At 34.9% G+C, this 17,618-nt stretch overlaps 1 protein-coding gene and 1 pseudogene across 3 annotated transcripts in view; one reads left to right on the forward strand and one right to left on the reverse strand.

Moving 5' to 3' along the window:
- SEC24A (SEC24 homolog A, COPII coat complex component) overlaps positions 1-17,618 on the reverse strand; it is a 77,318-nt gene that overhangs the window by 32,957 nt on the left and 26,743 nt on the right. For all 3 annotated transcript variants that reach the window (XM_018050373.1, XM_018050374.1, XM_018050375.1), the window contains exons 2-10: positions 15,207-15,689; positions 10,515-10,685; positions 8,488-8,565; positions 7,769-7,935; positions 7,332-7,504; positions 6,296-6,398; positions 5,077-5,203; positions 3,377-3,486; positions 359-471 (exon numbers count right to left, since the gene is read on the reverse strand). In XM_018050373.1, the coding sequence (XP_017905862.1) occupies positions 359-471; positions 3,377-3,486; positions 5,077-5,203; positions 6,296-6,398; positions 7,332-7,504; positions 7,769-7,935; positions 8,488-8,565; positions 10,515-10,685; positions 15,207-15,689 (1,525 nt within the window). The remainder of the gene's footprint in view (positions 1-358; positions 472-3,376; positions 3,487-5,076; positions 5,204-6,295; positions 6,399-7,331; positions 7,505-7,768; positions 7,936-8,487; positions 8,566-10,514; positions 10,686-15,206; positions 15,690-17,618) is intronic.
- Positions 1,044-2,045, forward strand: LOC108636414 (annotated as a pseudogene).

The following is a 17,618-nucleotide window of genomic DNA, read 5'->3' on the forward strand; positions in this document are numbered from 1 at the left end:
CGTATTTTTAGGTAAAATGATATACTGATTGAGATTTGCATTAAAATACTCTAGGGGAAAAAGCAGGGGCAGGGGTAGATGAAGCAAGAATAGCTGAACGCTAAAAATACTGAACCTGAGGCTAAGTGCCTGGAACTTCACTACATACTTTCTATTTACCACATCCTTGAAATTTTTCCATAATAAAAGAACAAAAATAAACTAGTTATTTCTCAGAGAAAGGGAGACCTACAGTTAACTATGGATTTAAGTGGATTTTTAGAACATAATTACATAGCTTTTAAAATGTATTTTGGAACTACTTATTCATTTTATTAATACAAACACTGTTTCTAAATTAACCAGTTAAGATACTTACAAATCCAGATTGTCTAACAAACTCTGGCAAACTGAATTCAAGTATCCAGTTTCAATTGCATTGTGAGACACATCAAAAACAAAGAGGTACACTGGAGGTTGAGGTGGTCGTAACTGAAGGAGAAAAAGGATCTCATTAAATACAGTTAATAGGATTTAATTTAAATTTACCATTTGTCATGTCTACATATAGCACAACAATAAGATAAACCTTATTTACAGATCAAGTGGAGACTATAATAGTAATAGATGAAGAAAATAATATAGAAAGAAGTTTTTTTCAGATGCATACTTAGAAAAAGGAAAATGAGAATATGATGGTCATCTGTCAGAAGAGTGTTTTTTCTAGGACAGGAAGGAGAATACATATAATCAGAAAGCTTTTAGGGGACCTCCCTGGTGGTCCAGTGACTATGACTCTGGGCTCTCAATGCAGGGGTCCAGGGTTCAATCTCCAGTCAGGGAACTAGATCCCACAGGCCAGAACTAAAAGAGCCTGCATGGTGCAACTAAGAGCTGGTACAGCCAGGTATTAGGTTGGCACAAAAGTAATTACAGTTTCGCATTGTTGAACTTTGCCATTTGATATTGGAAAAATTTTTAAGTAAATGTGATTATGTTATACATCATGTGCACATTTCTTGCTTTATAATTTTTGCTAATAAATTATTACTTCTTAATTGTGTATGTATTTTAGACTACAGAAATTGTTACTAGACAAAAAGCGAATTCAAGCAATTTTCTTATTGGAGTTCAAAACGGGTCATAAAGCAACAGAGACAACTCACAACATCAACAATACATTTGGCCAAGGAACTGCTAATGAACAGTGCAGCAGTGGTTCAAGAAGTTTTGCAAAAGAGATGAGCCTTGAAGATAAGGAGCACAGTGGCCAACCACTGAAAGTTGACCACAACCAACTGAGAGCAATCATCAAAGCTGATCCTCTTACAACTACACAAGAAGTTTCCCAAGAGCTCAATGTCGACCATTCTATGGTCATTTGGCATTTGAAGCAAACTGGAAAGGTGAAGAAGCTCAATAAGTGGGTACCCTCATGAGCTGACTGCAAATCAAAAAGGCTGTCATTTTGAAGTGTCATCTTCTCTTATTCCATGCAACAAACACGAACCATTTCTCAACCGGATTGTGACTTGAGACGAAAAGTGGATTGTATACAACAACCAGCAACTATCAGTTCAATGGTTGGACCTAGAAGAAGCTCCAAAGCACTTCCCAAAGCCAAACTAGCACCAAATAAAGGGTCCTGGTCACTATTTGGTGGTCTACTGCCAGTCTGATCCACTACAGCTTTCTGAATTGCAGTAAAACCATTAGCTCTGAGAAGTATGCTCAGCAAATCGATGAGATACACTGAAAATTGCAACACCCGCAGCCAGCACTGGTCAACAGAAAGGACCTAATTCTTCACAACAATGCTCAACCATCTGTCACACAATCAACATATCAAAAGTTGAACAAATTAGGCCACAAAGTTTTTGCCTCATCTGACATATTCACCTGACCTCTTGCCAACCAACTACCACTCCTTCAAGTATCTTAACAACTTTTTACAGGGAAAACGCTTCCACAACCAGCAGGAGGCAGAAAATGCTTTCCAAGAGTTCGCTGAATCCTGAAGCATGGATTTTTATGCCACAGGAATAAACAAACTTATTTCTTGTTGACAAAAATGTGTTGTAGCAGTTCCTATTTTTATTAATAAAGAGCTGGTTGAGACTAATTAAAATGATTTAAAATTCAGGGTCTGGAACCATAATTACTTTTTCACCAACCTAATTAATAAATATTTTTAAAAAAGAAAATCTCTTGAGAGTATTGGCAATGTTCAATTTCTTGACCTGGGTGGTGAAACAGTGGTATTATGATTACTTGGTAACCTATATATTCATGTTTCATAGGCTTTCATCATATTTCACAATTTAGAGAAATTACAGTTCTGGAAATGACAAATCAAGTCAACTTGAGCGGGTTATTTAACCAACACATTTCAACCAGTTGCAGAAAAATGTACAAGTATATTTTAAACTTGCAGAAAAATGTACAAGTATATTTTTAAAATTGCAGAAAAATGTACAAGTATATTTTAAACTTCCAAGCTCAAATATTTGCCTTCAATTCAATAAAAAACATCAAATAATCACACTCAGAACTTGATGTCTAGTATACTTTTATATTTTTTTGCACATATCACTTGCCAAATTCATAGAATCTGCTGTCCAAGAATGAGTCTGGAAGAAGCAACATCTCTTGCAGACCTAGGCAAGTTTCCAAATTTAAAGGAAGCCATTTTTACAAAAGCTAAGGGGTAAAGAAACGGAGGAAAGCCAATTCAAAAAAATAAATGCTTCTGATTTTTTGGCTTTAACTCAACAAAGGCACAGCTACATAAAGAAAGCTATTAACAGCCATTTAAGTGTCACAAAAACATTTTCTATACTGAAATTTCCATGTGGTGAAAACAGACTGAGTCCTCATAATTTCTATACTAAAATGGCCCCAATTGACCAGATAGAGACTATCCCATAAAAATACACTAAAACAAAAACAGGATGAACAGTGCTTAACTAAGAGTTGTTTGTGATGATCAAAAAGATGTATGTGTTTTGTAAAATGGATAGTACTAATAAACATTAGGCATAATTATTATCTTTTCAAATGCAAGAACTCAGATACTCACACAAGTGTAAGTACTTACAAGAGGATACACATCACATTATTATTTATAATAGCAAAAAACTAGGAGAGACCTAAAAGTATACTAGTATGACCCCAATATTCTATTGCAGATTTCTGAATGGATACCTAAGAAACATAAACAGAACTTCACATATACTTTTACTTTCCAAACTTACCCTTATATACAAATTAACTATGTTTATAATGAACAGGATAACTTTTATAAATTAAAAATGTAAAATTTTATTAAAGAACTATATGGTATATTTAAAACCCAATATTATGAAAAATTTATGCTATATAAAAAGTGAAACTTTACCATGTATTCTGAAGGAGCCATAAACTCAATTGTAGCATTTTGAACTTCAGGTCTTCTGTGAGGTTCTCCATAGACTCTGGTCAAAGGGTTGTACATGAATTCTTCAGGAACTACATGAATTAACAACATATACTGTTAAAACTGAAAGGATTACGTTTAATACAACTTGCATTTGGTTGTTTTCTTAATTTAGGGATTCATATATAATTCAATATAAACTAAATATTAAAAGCTAAATGCACTTTTTTTTTTAACTTGGCCATGCTGTGGGGCGTGCGGGATCCCAATCAGGGATTGAACCTGCTCCCCTTGCAATGGAACCACAGAGTCTTAACCACTGGACTGCCAGGGAAGTCTGGGTTAAATATACTTTATTTTTGAGTTCCATTCAATTTCTCTCCATAATGAATAACACTAAGTATGTTTTGCTTTTACAATTACAAGTACTATGACTTTTCCTATTTTCTAATACCCTTTTTCTCTTAATTCCTGGAAAGCTGCTTTCCTAAAATAAGAGGATGATAAAAACTCATTAGGTGATAATTATTTTCTTAAATGCAAGACTAAACTTTGTCTTAAATTTCACAGTGGTAAAAAGATATTAACATCTGACGTCGTTTACAGACTCTGGTTGCCCCTGGAAAGCTAGGGTTATCAGGGTATGGGGCATGGTGAGTTTCAAAAGTTATTAAGACCTCTATGGAATATCAGCTGCCTTCTGCTTATAAAACACTAGTGCTCCAATATTTTCTAAATTATCATTGCATCTGTCTTCTCAATAACTGTTTAAAAATTCAAATCCCAATATATGCTGAAAGGTAAGCTATATTTCATGAAATGCTCTGGGCTGCATATGAAAGTTACTTCAACTTTTATTACAATTTAATTTCATATACCAAAGCACATATACGTAAGATTTTAAAGGTGTACTAAACACTATACATACAGGTATTTTCTGAATTATTACAGAGTAAAAAGAATGCTCTTTTTCTACCCTCATTTTCTTCTATTCTAAAAATACAAACAGTAAAAGTGGTTTTCAAAAATCTCAGAAGCTCCTCCATTTCCCAATGCTTAATGAAATCTCCTTCTAAATAGATTTTTAGAAAAATTGAAAACTTAATTTTCAATGTGGATATCAGCATGCCCTTCTTCCTTCCCTAATCCTAATAGAATGCTGTTAGTTAGGTGATATTTCTCAATATATAAATAATGAAACAGTTACTGAAGGATATCTCCTCCTCATCAATTACTGAAAAAACTACATTCAACTAACCTTCTAGCACTGCCCACCTCCCTTCATACAGCAGTGAATGAAGCTAATGGCAGCTATTCTGTGGACTTATTTTTCTTTCACCCTAGAGAAAAGGCATGGGACAATTTCTAAATAAAAATATTTCTTAAATTATAGGCTTAAATAATACCAAGAAATATGCCATTTATTATATGCCCAATATAATAAATGTAAAAAAGTGGTATCAAAGTAATATTACCATATTTTTTTGCTTAAGAAATATGTAATCATTTATATATAAGTATAAATGCCTAGAAAAAAGTAAAAAGAAGTTATATATGAGTGGAAGGATTACACATAAATAAGACAGGAGGTTTTTTTTAATTTTTTTTGCTTTTTCAACTTTACATTTATATTATCCAATTTCCCTACAATGAATACAATAGTATTAATTTAAAAAACATACCATCATTAACTCGGTAACATAAGTTACATTTCCATCTCCTTTGATCAAGAAAGCTGACAAAAGGGTTGATGTATGTCCTGCATGAACGGCATCTCACAATTGTACTAGAGGTAACCACAGGCAATTGCTGGGAAAAAAAAAAACAACCCACAACTAATTTATTAAAGACAGCAATCATCATGTCTAAGGGTAAAGCAATTAATCCATACAACTGTTGCAATATTATAATTTTCGAGGAAATACTAGGGTAAAAAATGTGTCCAACCTGCCACACAAAATATTATGCAGTTGACATGTTTTGATTTTTAAACTCTAGTGATTTTCCCCAAGACTATTCTCATTAAATTTTGCCTTTTAAACAGTATTTTTCTCATTAAAAGTTTACACTGCATACACAACACTGTAAAGCAACTATACTCCAATAAAAATTGATTTGAAAAAAGTTGACACTGCAAAATCAATATAGTAAATTTACAATGTATTTCTGAGATGAATGGTGAAGGATCAATCAACATTCTTAAAAAAAAATCAATTAAATTAGTAAGAAGTTTCTTCATGTTACATTAACAGGCTACTAAGTTCTCATAAAAGAACTATCACAAAGTAAGTTATGGTTTAAATCATATTTAAATGTTTTATTTGACTTGGCAATTATGCTATTTAAAGTTTATCCTACATATTAAAAGATCTAAAGTCTTAAAATAAAAAATCAATAAAGGCAATACAATCCTATTACCAAACGGAGGTTGGTTATGGGAAAGTCACTTCACTTATGTACTGATTATCTCAAATGTACATGGTCACATGTCAAGGTCCTAAAACCTTAGGACAAAAGTAGAAGGCCTTTTTTGTTTTTCTTCCTTTTTTGAGAAGCAGTTTCTCAAAGCAACAGACTTTACTCCAAGAATAGAAGAACTGGGAGAATGGGTAAAGCATTTTAAAGGGTAAACAATTTACAACTTAAAAAAAAATACTATGGTTCACTTATTTTCTTCAGTACATCTATCCTACTCAGTACCTCCTGAATTTTTCAACAATATGTCTATTTTATCTCATTGTAAAAGTGTTTGATAATAATCTTTTTAACTGAAATACAAATAAAGGAATTTGTCAATGGTCAAATTCCTAAAGACAGCTCAAACAAAATTCTTGCATTATTGTAAAAGATTCCTTACCACTAAGATAATTTTCCACATTTACTTTCACTAATAAAACATACCACAAGGTCTTTAAAAGGATGAAGCAGCAGTCCCAAAGGAAGTTTGGCTTTATTCAGTAAGGCCTGAGTCTGAGGAATGCTAGTCAGTGTGCAGCGAAATAACCTATATCAAAGTAAAAATCATGTATCAGTTATTACTATGACTAGTTTGGAACAAAAAATTTTCAGAAGATTTAAAAGGTACACATTGTAACACTGGATCAGATTATAAATGAAGTATTTCAACAGGCTCTCACAAATTTTATTCTTTTAAATATTTAAATCCTATTCAGAAAGAATCCATTTTATATAACAAAACACTTTCTTTTCAGCTTGTGCATAAGACAGTCTGGACTATCAAAGGACTTTTTCTTTATATAAATCTAGATTGCACTGGAATTACACCGACTCGATGGACTTGAGTTTGAGTGAACTCCAGAAGTTGGTGATGGACAGGGAGGCCTGGCATGCTACAGTTCATGGGGTCGCAGAGAGTCGGACACGACTGAGCGACTGAACTGAACTGAACCCAAATGTAAAGTTATGTGTATTACCTGAAAGCTCAGTTTTGTATTAGGTTCTAAAAAGACTGTTTAAAAATAACAAATTCAATTTATCAGAAAGTCTTCATATCTTAAAAACTTCATGAACTTAAACTCACAACCAAATTTAAAAGAGAAAAGCGTACTATAATTATGTTTGCTATGAAAAATAATTTAAAATAACAGCAAATAAAGGATTATATAGAATCAAATCTCCACACTTCGGACTTCGAAAATGTAATAGAGCCACCATAATGATAATGAATATCATAGTCCCATCAGAGTTGATAAGAGCAACTGTCAGATCAGGCATTACAACCTTATTTCTTTACTTAGAACATTCCAAATATCAAGTAAGCAACTAACAAAGTACTGTTTTGTGCATGGAGACTACTTTCATAAATTAATACACCTACATAGCTTGCTCAAAATACATGAAGCTCAAAAAGAATCTGGAAGCCTTTTAGAACAAGTAAAATGTCAGATTCAATAAGAAGTACTGTTTGAAGCCTTACTCTGGGTTACAGTTCAGCTTCTGGATATCTTCATGCAAATTTGGAACTGGAGGCTGCAAAGGTGTCGATGGAAGCATGTTTCTTTCTTGAAGAAGATTGATAACTCTTAGCCCCTCTGGATGTAGGCTTAATCCACTCATACTTGCAGTTAAATGATTAGCACCTAAAGGAGTCTAAAGAAATATAACTTCAGAGTAAGTAGCCTTTACAATGTCTTCCATTGAAAAGAGACGCATACATTAATAACAAAACTGTAATCTCAATTTCCTGATCAATTTTTTTTGGTTCTGGAGACATGTAACAGGACAAAAGTCTTATGAAATATTCATTATCATTCTAATTCGGTAAAAAATGTTCATTGTACCTTCGGAAAATGCTTTCAGGTGAATATAGTTTAAATCAAAAAGCAGAATACAGGTTATAAAAAAAAAGTATACCTGAGTAAAAGCCTGTGGACCACTTGGGTAATTCAAGGAAGAGAGTGGTATTCCTGTTCCTGTTGTACTAGGTGGTGTTGTGTTCTGATAACCAGGTGGTAAGGAGGGATATGAATATCCAACACTTCGGCTCATTGTGGGATTCTTATTAGTAGGCTGTGATGTTGCTAGAAACAAGGTAACTTTTAAGTTCTATTTTACACTCCAAAGTACTTTAAATCAACACATAGATCCATTAAATTTGTAACTCCAAAATCCTTTGGGTAACTTAATACTTTAACTCATCAATTTTGTAAAATAAAACAAACACTAGTAACAAAGAAAGAGCAATGATTAAAATCTAGCTAATGTGGTCTATATCTATAAACACACAAAGGTTAAGTTTAGTATACTTAATTTACTCTCATGCCATGTACTAAACATTGTATTCAGACTAAAATTTTAATTCAAAATAACTTTAATTGAAATATAGTAAATGTTCAAATGGATAAATTTAAATAGATTTAACTGATAAAAGTATTCTATGGTCATAACATTATAATAATAAAGCCCATAATCCCAATTCTAAAGCGGGGGGCAGGGGGGAACCTAACAAAAATTCTAAATCCATAGAGACAGAAAATGCTAACAGGAGATACCACTGCACGACCTAATTATTAAGTTTTCTTCTCTGTTTTCTATCAGGAACATATTTTAAAAAAACTTTCATAGCATCTCACCCAAGAAGCCACCGCCTTCAATTTCATCATAATTATTGTGAACCACCATAGATCCATTATTGGTATTTGATATAATACCTAAGGAGGAAGTTTATTAACAATATTTAAATTAGGACCAGTATTACAATTTCTGCAAGATCTGATCTAGTATTTAAAATTTATGACAATGTTCCAAACAACAAATAGCTTAAACCACATCCCAGGAAATGTCACATGTTGAAATAAAAATTTCAAACAATATAAGATTCTAAATATACAAAATGTATTAAAGTTTCAAATAACTTTATAAACCTCTAAAAAGAATGGTACTTTGTGGAGTTTATAAAATTATATACAATCTGAAAGTTTTACCAGTTGCAAGAGCAGCATTAAAAACTTCTAAGGAGCAGTACACACTACACTAAGTCACCAAAATCAATACTATTTAAGAATGAGGATAAATAAGGATGAGATACACTATCTATGAGGGTAAAAACCTTTAAAAAAATACAGAACAGAGTAGAATCTAGAATTAACTTTAAAGTGATATATAGTGATTAGAACAATTGCTTTAGTCCAGCAAACTAAACTAATAATAATAATTTATCACTAAAATTTATTAGCTATAATTCAGGAATAGAAGAAATCAAATTAGTGAATAGCATCACCTCTAGCACCTACAAATAAGTGTGTTAACTTTTAACAGTCATTTTAATACCAAATAGATAAGTTTAATGACTTCAATAAAGTTATTAACTCCTTTCCAATTCTCAAGACCACCACGACTTTACCCATGAGTTGATATATTAATAGAAAATCTTGGTAATCTTGTAGAAACAAACAAAAACCCTGAACATATTTTTATTTTATTTATTTACTTTTGGCTGTGCTGGGTCTTAGTTACTGCACAGGTTTTTCTCTAATTGCAGCAAGCAGGGGCTACTCTCCAGGTGCTATGTGAGGGCCTCTCATTGCAGTGGCTACTCTTTTTGCAGCAAATGGGCTCTAGGGTGTGTGGGCTTCAATAACTGCGGCATGCGGGCTCAGCAGTTGCAGCTCCTGTGCTCTAGAGCACAGGCTCAGTAGTTGTGGTGCTCAGGTTTGGTTGCTGTGTGGAATGTGGGATCTTTCCAGCCAAGAGATCAAACCCATGTCTGCTGCGCTGGCAGGTGGATTCTTTACCACTGAGCCACCAGGAAAGCCCTGAGCATATTTTTAGTTGGCTAAAAGTTTAAATACTTATTCAAGCTTGATTTTCAAAATTATCATGTGAGACACTACTTTACCATTTTGTTACTCATTGTTAACACGATCCTTTTCAAATTATACACAGGTCAGTTTCTTTCCCTACTAACAATACTAAAAAAAGGAAATGGTAGAAGAAAGTACAAAAATGATAATATTGATTGTACTGTCGTAGAATATGGGCAGTGGCTCTTCGCCCCCTTCATCTGTTTTCCTATTTCCAATCTTGTTACAATGGTTATATTATACCTAAAATTCAATTTCTTACTTTACAAAACATTTTAAGTTAATAAACTTGTATTTTAAAGTTACATCTGAAGATAATGGTTTAAAACTATAAAACATGAAAATGTTTTTACATTTTACTTTTTATTTAGGCTTATAAATGTTTGTTAACAGTGGCAGTCTGTTAACAGTAACAGTGGCAATCAAAAACCTGCTTCCACGAAAAAGAGCCAATGTATTAAAAATACAGCTTCAACGTCATGTCCAGAAAAGCAAAAGTCCCCCTCTCACCTCCCTCTACCAAGAGATACGTGACTTTATAGCCATGATTTTTAAAATCTGCACAGTAACAAAAAAAGTTAACAGTGATCCCAAAGGCTAGTCCACAGCTAGTCACAGAATAGAGAAAAGGAAAACTGAGTAATTTTTTTAAACCCTAAATTCCTAAGGGGCATCTCAAACCAAAATAACCAGATTTTCTGAAAAAATATGGCTTGAATGCACAGAGTTCAAATAATATTAATCCTCCCACCCTGAGTCAAAACTTTAGGACTTGACTTGGTTTTTGTCCTGCTTACCTTCTTGGTTGCTAGTTGAATTAAATGAGGGCTGGGGCACAGTTCTAGGTGTCAATTTCTGAGGAGCAAGGGCCCTCACTGGAGGTGGTCCTCCAGTTGGAGGGGGGCCAAGAGGAGCTCCTGGTTGAAAAGTAGTAGGCAGAGGTGGATTCGCTAAGGGCAGTGCAGACCCTATGGAAACAATGGTTTTTCACACATCACTTAAGAACTTAAGAAAAAGGCCAAAACAGCCTTTTACCAAATCTAAATAACTTCCAAATTTATATTTTCATTAAAAACCACAAATTACGACAAATAAGTTAACTTCCCAGATTGACTGTCTAATTTTATATGCATACTTTACACATTTCCAAATCTCTCCTACCATAATTCTTGTGTGCGTGTGTGTGTATGTGTGTGCACGCGCACACTCAGTCGCTCAGTTGTGTCACTCTTTGTAATCCTATAGACTGTAGTTCATGGAATTCTCTAGGCAAGAGTACTGGAATGGGTTGCCATTTCCTACTCCAGGGGATCTTCCCAACAGAGGAATCGAACCCGAGTCTCCTGTGTCTCCTTCACTGGCAGGCAAATTCTTTACCACTGAGCCACCTGGGAGGCCACCATAATTCTTACCTGCCAATTGTTAAAACAATATAAAGTCAGGATCAAATCACTTATAGAGTAGACACAATGCCCTGTTTATTGCTTAATTTTTCATTAACTGGTCACAGAGCTTCAACAGGCCATGTCAAGTACTGCAGTAGAAATTAACATGAATAAAATTTTATGGAGTACTTATCAATATAGCCCATTCGATTACCATCAATTAGGGTTAGAGTTAGCTTTCTAAAACTACGAAGTATTCTGGTTATCCTAAATTCTCCAAGTTTTATTTCATTTTGCTTCATTTTTATTGGGGGTATAACCTGTTAATATTAGATAATAAATGTATACACTGTTTAGTGTTTACCTAGTAATAATTAAAAGCAGGTTACTTTCAATAATGACTTACATCCTATATTAAGAATACTCCCTAGGCTTAAAAATCAGGAAATGATCCAAAGTCTATGTATAAACCTTATGAAACACTGCTATCCAAGATGCTTAAAAGTATCCATCAAACTAAACTAAAAAACATCATGGCATTTGTCCTTGTACCTACCAGTATCTCACTGCCTCAATTTCACCAATTTTCTATTAGGATAGTAAGTTCTACTCTTGAGGAAATTCTGTGTGATATGGAAAGTTCCAAAACCCACAACCAACTTCTCATTTGCCAAAAAGGAGCAATAGTCTACAAAGCTGATAAAATACTACTGATTAAATACATGTGATTTAATTTTTCATTATAATACTTTTTTTTATCCTCGGAATTTAATATATTCTGTGTTTTGTAAAACTGAAGGAATAAGGACACCAAATATGAAAATTTTCAGTGTCTCTTCAACATTGTTGAATTCTCCAGTGCTAAGTAGCTTCAGTCATGTCCAACTCTTTGTGACCCCATGGACTGGAGCCCGCCAGCCTCCTCTGTCCATGGGTTTCTCCAAGCAAGAATGCTGGAGTGGGTAGCCATTCCCTTCTCCAGGGGATGTTCCCAACTCAGGAACCAAACTGAAAAATGATCTTCCAACAAGACTAGTCAGTGCCCTGTTGTCAAAAGTGAAGATAAAGATTACTGCCATGGAACTCCCTTATCAAAGAATAGAGACCAGTCAAAGGAACAAAAGGGCAAGGTACATTTCCAACTCAGCATGAACAAGAATGTATGATACATCTGGCTACAAAGATGTAACAACCTAATGTTTAACAAAATACATGTGAGCTTATTGAGATTTTTCACAGCTTAAGAGGAATACTGTTGAATCCAGAATAAGCTACGCTTCATAAAATAGACATTATTTTTTCAAGCTGAATGACCCTTATTTAGAACACCAATAGCTAGAGTTTCAGAATTTGGCTCCTGAGATCTCTAAAACTAATTACATGCTAAAAGGTGGCCTATCAGAAAAGAAAAAGTTGGAGAATTTTAATATGTGAACTATATATTTTACATAACTTAGATACAATTTTGAGATCAGACAATCAGGCACCTACCAACAATGATGAAAAAACAGAGGTAAAAATGGGGAATTTTTTGAGGTCTCGTTAAGAAAAGAGAAGAGCAGTCATATAGTTCTTTTAGCAGTCATATGCTTCTTTTACACAGAAACCTTCCTAAATTTTGGCATTTCCTTACATCTCTGTCACCACATCTGTGCTATAATCAAGGTGCTCTACCTGGGGACACCTCAGGGCGGTCTTCCTTCTGTTGTAACCAAAAAAAAATTTCAGATTATTGATCACATGCTTTTTAATGAGAGGCTACACTTACTTCCAAATAGTTTTTATTTAGTTAGTTATCTTTAAATATTTATTTATTTGGCTGCATTGGGTCTTAGTTGCAGCATGTGAGATCTTTAATTGTGGTATGTGGGATGTAGTTACCTGACCAGGGATTAAATGTGGGTCCCCTGCACTAGGGACATGGAGTGTTAGCCACTAGACCACCAGGGAAGTCCCCCAAATAGTTTTTAAATAGTACTTTTTCCTAACCTATTTTCTGTGGCTTTGGGCAAATTATTCAAGCCTCATATTTCTTATCTGTAAAACATACTGCTATAAAAATTAAATAAGATAACACACATTCAAGTTTGGTAAAATGCTGAAAAATAACAAATATTCAATAAATGTTATCTACAATTCTTAATAAAGAAGTGAATGTTATTAATTTCAAATGACTAATGCTCACTCATAGTGTCAAATAAATAAGAATACAAGTAATCAGAAGGATTTTGGTTCTAACAATGATGGGTCAGAAGATCTCTCCAAAGAAACCAAGTTTCCAGAAGCACCCTTAATCTTTACAAGACCAAAATGCATTCACCAAGGTTAGTGGCTAATCAAGAGGCTAAGAAAAATAGATTCAGCAGTTAACAACTATAAAATGCCTGAAGTACATGTAGTATCTAGATGCAGAAATACATATTAACATAAAAAGGTAACAACTGATAATACCATTTCACTTGAAAACTTTTCCTAGTTCATTTCCTTGAGGATGTGTGCTGAACAGAATCAATCTGCAGATCCCAATACAGAATCTGAATTAACAGCAAAAAAGGAACAGTAAAAAAAAAAAAGGAATAGTGAAATAGTTAAATGAACCTACTTTTGAACCACATATGACCAAACAATGAGGTTAAAAAGATTTAATGATCAAAGTGAGTCCAAGAATACATAGCTTTCTTCCCAAATTGATGTACAGATTCAGCACAGTCTCTATCAAAATCACAGTTATCTTTTTTTTCCCCAAACATTTACAAGCTGATCCTAAAATTCTTAAGGAAATGCAAGGGACTGAGGACAGACAGAACAATCTTGGGGAAAAAAAATAGTTGGAGGAGTCAATATTTCCAAACTCAAAGCTTACCATAAAGCTACAGTATAAAAACAGACACACAGATCAATGGAACAGAATTCAAAGTCCAGAAATAAATCTTACATTTATGATCAACATAACCCTTATTTTCAACAAGGGTGCCAAGATTATTCGATGGGAGGAAGAACACACTTTCCATTAAAAAGTCCTAGAACAACTATATATCCACATGCACAAGAATAAAGTTAAATCCCTACCTACTAACACCATATGGGCTTCCCTGATAGCTCAGTTGGTAAAGAATCTGCCTGCATTTCAGGAGACCCTGGTTCAATTCCTGGGTAGGGAAGATCCCCTGAAGAAGGGATGGGCTACCCATTCCAGTATTCTTGGGCTTCCCATGTGGCTCAGCTGGTAAAGAATCCACCTGCAATGCAGGAGACCTGGGTTCGATCCCTGGGTTAGGAAGATCTTCTGAAGAAGGGATAGGCTACCCATTCCAGTATTCTTGGGCTTCCCTTGTGGCTCAGCTGGTAAAGAATCCACCTGCAATGCAGGAGACCTGAGTCCAATCCCTGGGTTGGGAAGATACCCTGGAGAAGGGAAAGGCTACCCACTTCAGTATTCTGGCCTGGAGAATTCCAAGGACTATACAGTCCATGGAGTCACAAGGAGTCGAACATGACTGAGCAACTTTCACTAAAAACACCATGTACAAAAATTAACTCAAAACTGATCAAACACCTAAACGTAGGAACTAAAGTTATAAAACCTTAGGAAAAAAACACAGGGATAAACCTCTGTGCATGGCTTTCTGACCAAAGATGTGCTCAATAGTACTCCTCACTCCAAAAGTAAGTCTGTTTTCACTGCCCCTCCAGGATTCTTGGATTTCTAGAGTCAAAAATTGTCTGTGCCTTAACAAATAGATAAGCCAACCCTTAGATTAAGTTCAAAGAGAGATCACAGGGATTGAGCTTCCCTAGAATACAAGATGGAACCTTGCTAATGTAAGTATTGGCCAGTCCTCAAGGAAGTGATTCTGTACATATACCTGAAACCCTAAAATATCACAGGTGACCCAAAGAAACTCAGATAATACCTTCAAAGGAAAGAAGCAAAGCAGAAACAATCATGATTTTAACCCAAAAGTTACAGAAATAATCTACAGATTAACAGTCATCAAAAAAAAGTGATAAAGTCTTCCATATGATTTTAAGACTGAAATAGTAATTTAAACATTTAAAATAAGCAAAATTTTCCCATTTCTAGCACTCCTATAAGAACTCTACCTGATTTTATGAAGTTGTTTTGAAGTGAAGAATCTCCAGAAGAAACATATTGAGGGCTCATCAAATTTGTATTCCCAGTCATGGTTGGTTGGGATGACGCACGAGGACAATGGTTTGTCTGTGACAAATAGTTATACTGCCAATTCGAAGGTGATGGTACACTGGCTCCAGGAAGAAAGCTACCAGAAGGCATTGGTGTAGCAGCTGGGTTCTGAGAAGTAGGTAGTGGCATTTGGGGACTAGGACCACTACGGAGTGAAGGTGTCCCTGGATGAGAAGCCACAGGTGGTCCATAAGGAGCTTGTCCAGGTCTCTGATAATTACTTAATGGGGAAACAGTCTGGGAACCACCAGAGTTAGACTGTCCAGAGACTGGATTCAAAGTCTTTGCTGGTATTAGATGAGGGTAGGATCCTGGAAGCTGAGAATTATACCCTTGGCTCACTGACACTTGTGAAGACATCAGGGCATTCTGGACAGGACCTTCCAATAAGAGCAGGAAAAGTTAGTCTTACAAACAAACCAAGCAATACTTAAAAAAAATTAGTAAAATATATGGTACTCTTACAACTCAACAACAAAAAGACAAATAACTTAATTAAAAATGAGCAAAAGCTTTAAATATTATTCAAACATACTTTCAAAGACAAAAACAAATGGCAAAATGTTCAACATTATTAGTCATAAGAGAAGTGCAAATCAAAACTACAATGAGATACCACTTACACTAGGATGGTTAAAAAAAAGAAGATGGCAAATAACAAACGTTGACAAGGATGTGGAAAAACTGGAACCCTCATACTTTGCAAGTGGAAATGTAAAACAGTGCAAGTGCATTGGAAAACAATCTGGCAGTTCTTCAAACTGTTAAACAGAGATATCATATAATCCAGCAATTCCACTCTTGGTCTCCATAAAAACTTGTAGACAAATGATGACAATATTATTATTTTTAATAGCCCAAAAGGAGAAACATCCAAATGTCCACTAACTGCTGAAGATAAACAAAAGGGGTGTAACTATACAATGGAATATTACTTGGTCATAAAAAGGAATGAAGTACTGATGGCATGCTATAACACAGATGAACCTTGAAGACGTTATACTAAGTGAAAGGCACTACTCACAAAAGACCATACGCTGGAGAAATCATTTATATAAAATGTCCAGAACAGGAAAAGCCAAAGACACAGAGGTAGATTTGTGGTTACAACAGCTGGAAGAGGGAATAGGTAGTAACCGCTAATGGGTATGGGGTTTCTTTTTGGGGGTGATAAAGATATTTTATATATTTATCTATTTTTTTATTTATTTATTTTAGTTGGAGGCTAATTACTTTATAATACTGTAGTGGTTTTTGCCATACATTGATATAAATCACCCATGGGTTTACATGTGTTCCCCATCCTGAACCCCCCTCCCACTTTCCTCCCCATCCCATCCCTCTGGGTTTTAAAGGTGGTTGTAGCAATGGCTGCAATTTTTAGTTAAGTACACTAAAAAATCATTGAACTGTACATTTAAAAACACTTTCTTTCATTTCATTTTTGGCTGCATTGGGTCTTCACTGCTGCACACAAGCCAAGGCAACTCTCTAGCTGCAGGGTGTGGGCTTCTCACTGTGGCGGTTTCTCTTGTTGCAGAGCATGGGCTCTAGGGCACATGGGCTTCAGTTGCTTTTAGTTGCTCCGAAGATTCCACATCTTCCAGGACCAGGGATGGAACTCATGCCCCCTGTATTGGCAGGCAGATTCTTAGCCACTGGACATTATGGAAGTCCTGACTGTACATTTTAAAGCTGTTATATACTAAAAAAATTAATCTCTAGAATCACCACTTCTCAGGAATATATTGTCATTTCTGACCATAAAACTAGAAAATAGAAGGAAATAAGATGAATATTTTTTAAAAGATGGCACTCATACAAAACTAACTCCTGTGGACTCTACATTTAATAACAAAAAAATACTTATCTTCCAATCATGGATTGAGGGGTCAATCCATGCAACCAACGTACCAATACCATTAGTTTAATTTGAGCGCTTTCATTAATTACACAATACTTACACAAACATACACAAGTATATATATATATAGGAGAGGTAGGATTGGGAAGCCTACAAAAGCATATACACGTAAGTAATATGTATCTGGGGAACGCTAGTCTAGATGCATTCAGTTCAGTTCAGTTCAGTCACGTCCGACTCTTTGTGACCCCATAAGCCGCAGCACACCAGGCCTCCCTGTCCATCACCAACTCTCGGAGTTTACCCAAACTCATGTCCATTGAGTCAGTGATGCCATCTAACCATCTCATCCTCTGGCGTCCCCTTCTCCTCCTGCCTTCAATCTTTCCCAGCATCAGTCTTTTCAAATGTGTCAGCTCTTCCCATCAGGTGGCCAAAATACTGG

The sequence above is a fragment of the Capra hircus genome, chromosome 7, assembly GCF_001704415.2.
Source record: "Capra hircus breed San Clemente chromosome 7, ASM170441v1, whole genome shotgun sequence".
NCBI lineage: Eukaryota > Metazoa > Chordata > Mammalia > Artiodactyla > Bovidae > Capra > Capra hircus.